Source organism: Nilaparvata lugens, chromosome 9 (assembly GCF_014356525.2).
Source record: "Nilaparvata lugens isolate BPH chromosome 9, ASM1435652v1, whole genome shotgun sequence".
Classification (NCBI taxonomy): Eukaryota; Metazoa; Arthropoda; class Insecta; order Hemiptera; family Delphacidae; genus Nilaparvata; species Nilaparvata lugens.
The window spans coordinates 41811202-41822898 of NC_052512.1; the positions used below are offsets into that span (position 1 = coordinate 41811202).

An 11697-nucleotide genomic window follows, 5' to 3' on the forward strand; every position below is an offset into this window, starting at 1 on the left:
TTGAATTTGAAATATTTGGAGAGAATACTGTTGGAAATCTATTGAGGGGAGATAAGTATAATTAAGGTGTGAGAGCAAGCAATCAATTCAATGAAACAACTACAAGGACTCATGAACGGTTCAAATATGAGAGATTGTCAAAGTATATTTGAAAGAAGTCAGGAGCTATTTGTAGAGTTTTTTTATAATCAAAATCAATGACTACTTGAAATATTTATGACTGATTAACATAGTTTAAAATTATCTTAAATTGTATTCATGGTCATAAGGATGGACTCTTGTATTGCACATAGAAACTGTTCGAGAAAAGATCCCATAATTTTTTCATTCAATCACACAAACTATGTTATAAAGTCTGTGTCATATCTAGAAAATATAAAAAATACCCATAGAAGTGAAAAATAATTTCCAATAAGGAAACATTAACTCTATACAGTCAATACACTGACTCTCTGTCAAATGAAACCTTGAAAATTTAATAAATGTGACAACCGATCATGCTTTAGAGCAAACCCTCATTAGATCATCCAAAACTGAGTGATTGGAATAGCTAGTTCTTCAAAGGCTTTCCTAAAATGGCTGCTACTACATAAATAAATCTTCCATCAAAGATATTCTGTTCAAGTATGTTGACATCATTATGGATATCACTGGAGACTGTGAAGAAAGTCATCTAATGAAGTAAAACAAGAATAATGAGAAATGAGAATGATTTCCAGAAGCATAATCTTCTCAAGAGAACATAACATTTTTCTTCAAGACTCTGATGGACAACAGAATCTGCATAATGTTATCAATGGTCTGGAAGCAAGTGAAGAAGTGTATGATTCTCTTTTGAACGTATAGAAAGAAATAGTTATTCGGTCTCCAACGATTTTTATCTGAACATAGTTGTGGCAAATTGTAAAAGTGTATTCTCACCTATAAAAAGAAACAGAGTTCTTTCATTCTCCACGATGCAATCAAACAAAAATCCTAGTCTTAGTTAATTCTAGAACAAAAAGAACTGATCTCTGTATTTTTACTAGGTAGCTGTTTAAAGATAATTCAGCATTGAAGTTTTAGTGCAGCATGCATTTCTACAATAACCGCAATCTCTGTCAACATCTGATGGATATTTGAAAAAAACTCTTAATCTCACTTGGCCTATGAAACTAGTTGTGTATTTGACTAAATCCCTAAATATCGTTGACAAATTCGCATAATGATGACATGGCTCTCCTGAATTCAACTCCTACTTCACTTTTCAAAACTTCAATACGCTGCAAGATTATGGAAACTTTGTGATGAGAAGAGTTATGAAAATTCTCAATAAAGATGGAGTGATACAGGTGGACATAGCTTTTCATGTCTATGGTCTAAAATCAAACAAAGGTAGTGAACATATTAGAAGCAGCAGAGTAAAAGAATCACTCCAATAATATGCTCTCCAAACATCGAGACTTGATTTCTAAATCTGTGGCAGAGATTATTAATGTGACATGCAAGAGTCTATAAAGGAATTATCCATACGTTAACTACGTGCAGGAATACATACATTCATTCATTCATTTGTGGATAAAATTACAAATCATATATGTTTGGGAAGAATAGCAGGCATGGCCCAAAACTATTCGAATCCCAAATTTTGGTACTGAATAACTTGTTACCATTTCAAAACAGTCTGAACGGGAATACCATAATGGATGAATCAATCAAAAGTTAATGAAATATTATTATAATAATACTGTTAGAAATAATATGAATGAATATTTAAATTTTCATTTCATTTTGATTTGACACATATCTATTATTATATTGGATATAATTTCTCAAAAGTCCACGACAAACTGAAGATTCACGAAAGATTAACATTTCCATACTGAACATAATCATTATGATAATGAATGAATGATGAATTCCATTTCCACCATGAAGAACTAAGAAATTCCACAAATATTTCTTGGAAACTAACTGACCACTATATCAAGTAAGCGTGGCCAGTGTGCAATTAATAATAAAATTTAGCCTGCAGCGCATCAAAATAAATTAATTTGAAATAAAAACAATAGAACATAAACATATAAATATTAACTTTATTCTATCCTAATTATTTCTTGAAAACCAAGTTTCGTTTATTTCAAACAGTCACTTCTTAGCTTCCTTGCAGAATGAGATGAAGTTTGTAATTTTGACCATAATTAGTATATTATGATGAGAATTATCAATTATTAAGGCTTGAGAGTTGAAAAATCGTGTTCAGCGATCGAAAATACATAAGATAGCGTTCCTGAAATACATAATTTGAATGCATAGACTAGTAGGAGCGATGCGATAGACAGGCCATTACGCACATTAATCATGGGGGAGGACCGCGCCGCAGCGTAACAGTGCTACTTATCCTCCCCTCCCACCACCGCATCTATGATCGTAACCCCTAAACTATATATATCATTGGATTCAGCAAGAAACGGCCTACAACGTTTATTGGGAGCCTTTTCATCTAAGTCGGCTAATTACTTGAATATTCGAGAAATAACAAAAAATCCATAATAAAAAAATACATTTTTCGAGATATTTTATTCTTTTATGGAAAAACTATGCGGTTTATCGCAAAAAAGTATAGGACCACATTGAAAGCCAGTTATGTGTACATAATATTGAGAAAAAATTAAAAGCTGTACTATGAATAGTAACTGCAGGACAGGCGATTTTATAAACGCGCGTTTTTTACAACTTACCCCCTCCACCCAAGCTGTCGACCACCTGGGACGTGACGACATCGAGTTTCATATACACTAAAGACCCCCTAACAATAATCGAAGTCAAATTCTCTGCCTCTCTCATGTATGCTCAATGTAAGCCAGCGCCTGGACTAGTAGGGCCACTAGACTACAATACTACCCGTTCAAAAAACATACAACATTATAAAAAGGAACCTCCATGAGCAACAGATGCCTCTTTTGTATCATCTCAAAAGCAACGTGTTGCATCCGAAAGATATACAGGAGCCACAACACAGCCTATCAGCTGACATTCGTTCAACATGCTTTTTCATGTTGTGTTTTATGGACATATACAGTACGCGTCCCATAGCTTTGCCTCCATCCTATTATAATTAAGCGAGAAATTTCTGTATATACAGGTGATTCAAAAAGAATACCACAACTTTGAAAATCTGTATTCAATCAAGGAAACATAATAGAAACTTGGGTTGTAAATCAAAATGAAGAGTATAAAATTAAGTTTTTCCCCACTAGAAAACCAGTTCACAAATGTTCAATGTGACCCCCTCCAGACACTCGAGTGATATCAATACGATACTCGAACTCGTTGCACACCCTCAGTAGCATATCTGCTGTCATTTCTTGTTTGAGCTCCTCAATGTTAGCTGGTAGAGGCAGTCGATACACCTTATCTTTAACGTACCCCCATAGAAAAAAATTTCAGGGGGTGAGGTCAGGGCTTCTTGGAGGCCAGTGATGAAGTGCTCTGTCTCGAGCTGCTTGGCGGCCGATCCATTGCCTCGAATAGTTTTCATTCAAATAGGCACGGACAGATGAGTGCCAATGGGACTAAATAAGCAACTAAATAATCTTCAGAGCTTCCTCGAATCGATGACAGATAGTGCTTACTCTCCGTTTATTCTTTGCAGAGTTATCAATTTTCAAAGTTGTGGTATTCTTTTTAATCATGGTGTATATATTTATATGGTTATGAGGTTATCTGGTTATATGGGTATATATTATGTTCAACGGATCTCGAAAACGGCTCTAACGATTCTCGCGAAATTTGGAACATAGTAGGTTTATGATATGAATATTCGAATGCACTAGGTCTCAACCCTTGGATAACTCGCTGAAGGACATGAAAAGGATAATTCATCCTTGGAAAAACAGATGATAATTTCGTCGTCTGTTGATAACAGAGATTCATGTGCTTGTGTGGGAGATGAGCTGTGTAATCAATCAGCTTACCGTATCTCGCGAGAAATATAGAAATTTTAATAGACTCAATCAAAATAATCTGATTTGTTGACATGACATGGTTTATCACTCTAAACTATAGTACCTATATCATAATTTTCAAAGTTATTCATTATTTGACAATTTAAGTGATTAGTGAGTGTTATTTTGTTATTCAATTTGATTTGTAAATAATCTAAATTAGAACTTTTTTGTTTTTAAATGTTGGGCTGAAAATTGAACCTGAGTTCAAGTGTATGGAACATAACCTACTTTCTGGACTATTTATAGTGTATAAATCAAATTCGGGGAAGAAAAAGTTTTGGGCTGTGCCTGTTAGTCCTTTCTCAATCATTTTAAAGAATTGTGTTCTGTTTATCAATAGTTTATATAGTTATTTGTGCAACTAGTGCGCAAAGTGACAGTTTGCTGCACCGAAAGAAACGTTTACGCCCGAGCCGTAGGCGAGGGCGGAATGGTTTGTTGAGTGCAGCAGAGGAACTTTGCGCACGTATTTCACATTAAGTTTTTCCTACAGTTACCATTGAATATGAAAAGTGGGTAATTATGGGTAAAATTGCCTGAAATGCATCAAATGTTTTTCTGTGTAATTTTATTATTGATAAAAACCTTAATCCTAAAATCCTAAAGTCCTCGTTGTCCTTGGTTATAATATATAATGAATAATAATTAGCGCGTTGTGCTTCGTTGCACCTCTGCTCACTATAGCAGCCACAGCAGTCACTGTTACCAACTTCATTTTGATTTTGCTGCACTGTTGCTCCATATAACCTACTAAGTATTTTGCGTTGCCATGTTGCAAATCTGGAGTGCAGAAAAATGTTTCCCGCACTAGAGCGGAAAAGTGATTCTTTGCGTTCTGTAATCAGTGCAGCAATGGCCACTTTTCAACGTAACTGTAGGAAAAATAAATAACGAGCGAAGCTCGGTTCCCCGATGTTATATGTGAACATAAAAACATCTAAACATGTAAACAGAAATTGCTCGTTTAATAGTATAGGATGTAGCCTACAGTACGCGTCCCGTAGCTTTTCCTCAATGACTTTGAAACAGCATATAGGCAAGATCGTCTGTCGATTATGGAAAGATACATTAAAGCTCCTCGAGTATCTTTTCGGATGCAACACGTTGCTTTTGTGAAGATACAAAAGAACATCTGTTGCTTATGGAAAGACACATTGAAGGCCCTTGCGGGAAGGACCCACCTCACCTGAATTTATAATTATTTACGCCTTCAATTGACCATACTATCTTTGTCTTTCCAAAAGCTGAGGCCATGATTCTAGTTCAGAGTTTGGAGTTATTGATAGAAAACATTTTTCTTTTACATTATTTTTTCTCGTCATCGGATGAACGGCACGCATCGGACGGATCGGACGATTAGATTTGATGCATTGTTTTCAATTGGACTTTCAATTGAATTTAAATTGATAGAATTTTTTTTTCATATTTTCCTTTTTTAATCTGATGATTAAAAATGCAACAAATATTATTGAAAAGAAAATGATTTCTAAAATCATGAAAAAGTGAGAAATGATGTTTGTAGGAAATTAGCATTATGGTAGTTTATTTTGTAAATTTCAACACACCGATTTTTCGCCAACACAACACAGAATGTTCTCTGATGGGTTGATTGGATTGGCGTATCGACGACAGCCAGACCTGATAACAGCGCTCACACTCACATTCCGGGACGACACGTCACGGTACGATAGGACAGAAACTCTATGTTTATTTAGGATTTTTTCTAGACATTTTAAATATTGATAAATTATTTATTAATTTTTTGAGAAAACAACAACAGGTCAATGTAACTTAATGAGCGTTAGGTCTACTGTTCACAGAGCTACTAGTAGTTCTGTGAACAGTGGACCTCGCGCAGTCATAAACCGCAGCCTCCTCTTGTCCTGTCTGTATGTCGTGTCAGCGAGATATCGGTGTGAAAACGGCTAATGGCTGTTGGGGTTGGTGTATCAAAAATGCTAACCTTAAAAGCTAATCTCATTCAAGACATACTGGCAACAGGACAGCCCAAGTTCAAAGTAGAGAAAGTTCGAGAGACAATACTATGTTATTTTAGTTATTAATTGCTCGCGTTATTGGACGCAATCAATAGTTCATTTATTTATTTATTCACAATGGAGACAACGGGTTTCCCCAAAAGTGTCTCCTTAACAATAAAAATTGTACAGATACAAACGTATATAATATGTTTATTCGTAATAATACGAACTTATGCAATAATTAATAATACAAACAACAAAAATACCACCTAATTTAAAAGTGAAAAATACAAAGATTTCAAATACTTATGAAAAAAGTGAAAATGAAACAAATTGAGAATTCAAAATTCCAAAACTTTAAAGAATATAATAACAAAAATTAATGAAACAAAAATTAATTGATGAACAAAAATTTTATCAATAGAATTGATAACATTTATAACTGAACGACGGCCCAAACTGATACAAACTAACAGCACCTCCACACTGATACACCAACTATTCATTTGATCAGATCATGCTTACACAAGATTTAATTATCATAGTAACGCTTTCCGGAATTTAGCGCGAGAAAACCAGAAGACATCTAGGCGCCCAGACAAGCTGTTATAAGCTCTTTGCATCCTATTTAATTGTGAATAAAAATTGCATTCAATAAGGCATGCAATGAGGCATGAAATTTATAGTCTAGACAGCTGCTAATTTTTTACCAAGTTACATTGAGATATTGAATTGCATGCGTCATGGCATGCAATTTATAGTCAACTCGACAGCTGATTTATGATGAAAAATTCTATAGTCTGATTTTAACTCCAATATAATAATAATATATAGGAGTGGCCGTAGCCGAGTGGATCAGATGCTGGCTTTGTGATTCAGAGGTCCGGGTTCAAATCCCGGCCCGGGCAAGATATTTATCTCGGGCCACTCCCGTGTTTCGGATGGACACGTTAAGCCGTCGGTCCCGGCTGCCTAAAAAGTAGTCGTTAGGTCATGTCAGAGGCCCTGAAATTGATCAGTTGCGACCTGAAAACTCTGACACCAGACCTGAGCCAGCCAGGTCGATATTATTATTATTATTATAACTCCAATATTGGCGTATGAAGGAGGCTCCTTTTCCTTTCATATTATCCTTGAAATGCAAAATTTCCAAAAACCTTGTATATACGTCGACGCGCAATTTAAAAAGAAACATACCTGTCAAATTTCATGAAAATCTATTCCCGCGTTTCGCCGTAAATGCGCAACATATAAACATTTAAACATTAAGAGAAATACCAAACCGTCGACTTGAATCTTAGACCTCACTTCGCTCGATATATTCATGTTTGGGAATCCTTATGAGTGGATTTAAAGCCTTGTTTCTTCTCAATTGCAGCATCCGTGAATCACATAGTTTGGCTTGATGAAGACAAGAATTTCGCGGTCGGATTCAATGATGGGACCGTTAAGATCGGTCACAAAAGTCCTAACTACGATACTCAAACCATCATGGCTCACCAGGTAACACAATTATTATCCACTTTCTTATTGCATTAATTTGTAGGTGTTCTATCCATCTAGATTTCTGATTAGGTTATCTAATAATTATTAATTATTTTCCAATAATTAAAATAGCATAAGTTCATTGTAAAACTAGCAGGTAACCCGTGCTCCGCAAGGGTCTGTTTGAAACACAAATATAATCTTATTTAACAGACTTCCTCCTAATATTCGTGACTAGCCGTCAGGCTCGCTTCGCTCGCCATATCCGTCTAGCCAGGGGGCTCCGCCCCCTGGACCCCCGACTGGATCGTCCAAGAATGAGATGAGCAGGCTCGCTTCGCTCGCCTGCATTTTTCATTTGAGCATTTTTATCATATGTTAGAACAATCGGGGGTCCAGACTAAACGTCTGGCTAAACGGATATGGCGAACGAAGCGAGCCTGACGGCTAGTAATATAATATTCCCAGGATTGAAGTAGCAGTGCCCAATCAATTATTTTTCCGCGATAAATGCATTTAAATCTTCAACTTGGTGCCAACCTAACAAAGTCAACTCAACTTAATGCCAACCTGACAAAATTATTAATTAGTTGCCAGTTAACAACTGTTTCGAAGAGGTACTCTATCTAGGTTATAGTTCTATAGTAACATATGATATGGAAATTTCAATTATAATTAAGAGATTGGGAAAAGAAGAATATACAAGATTTCTTAGTAATAAAAATAATAAGATTTCTTAGTGCGCCTCTAAAGGGCCAACTGAACATACCTACCAAATTTGAATTTTTTTGGTCCGGTAGATTTTTAGTTATGCGAGTGAGTGAGTGAGTGAGTGAGTGAGTGAGTGAGTGCCATTTCGCTTTTATATATATAGATTTAACAGACTTCCTCCAAATATTAGTGACTACTCTAAGAAGGATGTGATGTTGTATCTCAATAATAACAGCACATTCAATTTATAAAACGAAACTAATAATATTAAAAACGTACACATATAATTTAAGAAACGTCAAGTTGAAAAAATGACAGCATATTCTTACATTATTAGAATTTTTCAATTTTTGCTGGTTGAAGTTTTAAGATTTTCCTTTTATTGTCACTGCCGCCTGCCTTAACGATAAAAATGTACTATTACTTGTGTAAAACAATTTTTCCTACAGATACCCTGAAAAGTGACCATTTGTGCACTGATTGCAGGCTGCAAAGAATCACTTTTCCGCACTAGTGCGCAAAGTGAGTACTTTGCGTACTCCAGATTTGCAACATGGCAACGCAAAATACTTAGTAGGTTATATGGAGCAACAGTGCAGCAAAATCAAAATGAAGTTGGTAACAGTGACTGCTGTGGCTGCTATAGTGAGCAGAGGTGCAACCAAGCACAACGCGCTAATTATTATTCATTATATATTATAACCAAGGACAACGAGGACTTTAGGATTTTAGGATTAAGGTTTTTATCAATAATAAAATTACACAGAAAAACATTTGATGCATTTCAGGCAATTTTACCCATAATTACCCACTTTTCATATTCAATGGTAACTGTAGGAAAAATTTAATGTGAAATACGTGCGCAAAGTTCGTTTGCTGCACTCAAGAAACCATTCCGCCCTCGCCTACGGCTCGGGCGTAAACGTTTCTTTCGATGCAGCAAACTGTCACTTTGCGCACTAGTTGCACAAATAACTATTTCCCTTTTCCTTATGATTTGATTCCTTTCTAATAAATTTTCATTTTCCCTTTTTTTATTAATTTTGTATCAAAATCTGATGTATATTTCTTATTTTATTTTTGGGTTTGTATTAGTTTTCTTTCATTTTTTACTTAAAATCTTTGAAGTGTAATATTTATTTTGTCTAAGTTTATTTATCTTTTGTAACTCATAAACTCATTTTTTCATGTTCCTGGGCACCCGCCGAAAACCTTTGGGTTTGGCAGGACCCTCAACTGTTTGTATTGTGAATGAAAATTTTTGATTTGATTTGTTTATTTTAAAACTAGACGGTAACCCATGCTTCACAAGGGTCTCTTTGAAACACAAATAGAATGAATTTAGTTTTATTGTTCCATTCTCATAGTGAAAGTAAAATTGACTGTAAAACTTGACAATAGACCAATTATTTGATTGGGATTTTTTCTTTTGTAAACTTTGTATCATGAATAGAATTTGTTTCAATTATTAAAAATATCGGGGACCGAGCTTCGCTCTGGAGTACAACAGCATAAAAAATGTATTATGAAAGAAGAAATTATTATAACATTCATACAGAAATGTTCCATCTAATAACAGTAAATGGATAAAAGTATCATAGAACATTTTTATTGATGTCATCTTACTTGTTTCAGATGGGCCTTTAAAATTTTGTATCACACAATGGGTATTTACATTTAAAATATTCGAGCTACAACCCCTAAGTCACCCCCTTATGAGGGGTTGAAACTCAGCTGTATGTCAAAAGGTAGATTATTCTACCTGATTAGGCAGAATACCCCAGGGTTGAGGGGTTGAGTTATTTCAACCCTTATAATTTATAATTTATTTATCTACATTACAATATGAGGGCACGAGGAAGAAATACTTCCCATAACAGCCCTTTCGACACAACAGAAATTACAATTCTAATATATTAATAGTATAATATAATATAGTAGAAGTCTAATCTAATATAGAAAATTCACTAAATTAAAGAGAGATAGAAACTGCAATAATTTTTTAACTAAAATAGAAGATGAAAAAGAGGAATATGATGATGATAAGTATAAATTAATAATGGGGTATAAATTAAGTATAAATTAATAACTTTTGAGGGGGTTAATTCAGTTGTACGGTACGTCAAAAGGTAGAGTATTCGACCAATAACTTATCCTGAAAGTTACAGTATTATATCTAAAACAGTATCCAATTTATTGAAGGGTTCCCATATATATGACTCACGCTGTAATCTACAACTTTCACATCAAGAAACTGATAGGGGTTGATATATCAATGTGCGGTTTTCGCCATTTATTTTCTCTTGTATCGAAATCATGTATTACATGACCACCTTCTCATTTCAAAAAATCAATTTGGTTTCATATGAGGGTAAAAGATGTTGAAGCGACAGAGTAATATTTGGAGATTAATTTTTCATTTCAAATAGGATCCCCAATGAAACCTACTGTCAAATTATTCATGCTAGAGAAATATTTTGCTGTTTTCACAATTTTTATCAACTCTGTATCATTAAACGTTGTATCAAAGATTACATACAACAGTTCTTGAGCGTGTTCTCCAACCCAGGGGGTCACTAGTATGCATTTGACTATATATTTGACTAGATGTCAGGCTCGCTTCGCTCGCCATATCCGTCTAGCCAGGGGGCTCCGCCCCCTGGACCCCCGTCTGGATCGTCCGAGACCGAGATCAGCAGGCGAGCTGATTTTCATTTGAGCATTTTTATCATAATTTAGGACGATCCAGTCGGGGGTCCAGGCTAAACATCTGGCTAAACGGATATGGCAAGCGAAGCGAGCCTGACGGCTAGTAACATAATATTCCCAGGATTGAAGTAGCAGTGCCCAATCAAATTTTCCGCGATAAATGCATTTCAATCTTCAACTTGGTGCCAACCTAACAAAGTCAACTCAACTTAATGCCAACCTGACAAAATTATTAATTTAGTTACCAGTTAACAACTGTTTCGAAGAGGTACTCTCTCTAGATTATAGTTCTATATTAACATATGGTATGGACATTTTTCTATTATAATTAAGAGAATAAGAAGAATATACATGCTAAAAGACGAACTTTAAACCCTTAAAAACCACCCTCAGAGTTGAAATGTTACTAAAAGATTTCTTAGTGTGCCTCTAAAGGGCCAACTGAACATACCTACCAGATTTGAATGTTTTTGGTCCGGTAGATTTTTAGTTCTGCGAGTGAGTGAGTCAGTCAGTCAGTGAGTGAGTGCCACTTCGCTTTTATATATATATATAGATTTGTGTATCATTAAATATGATTGTATAAATATAAATAAATATACAGACGGCAGTGTCGGCGCTAGAGTGGGACCCCCGCAGTGAGTACTTGGCGACATGTGGCAGTGATGACAAAGTGTGTCGAGTTTGGCAGCAGGAAGATTCGGTCAAGGTTTGTCGCACCAGATTCCAGCTCACGCACAGTCATGTGCCCATCTCACTAGCCTGGTCTCCTGTCATAGGTACTGTACATTCTATTTTTTTTCTATGATAAAAAACCAATTCAA

The 11697-nt window shown here is 35.3% G+C and overlaps 1 protein-coding gene across 1 annotated transcript in view; it reads left to right on the plus strand.

Moving 5' to 3' along the window:
- LOC111056308 (probable E3 ubiquitin-protein ligase HERC1) overlaps positions 1-11697 on the plus strand; it is a 151523-nt gene that overhangs the window by 21912 nt on the left and 117914 nt on the right. The window contains exons 11-12 of the mRNA XM_039435338.1: positions 7347-7471; positions 11478-11657. Of these exons, the coding sequence (XP_039291272.1) occupies positions 7347-7471; positions 11478-11657 (305 nt within the window). The remainder of the gene's footprint in view (positions 1-7346; positions 7472-11477; positions 11658-11697) is intronic.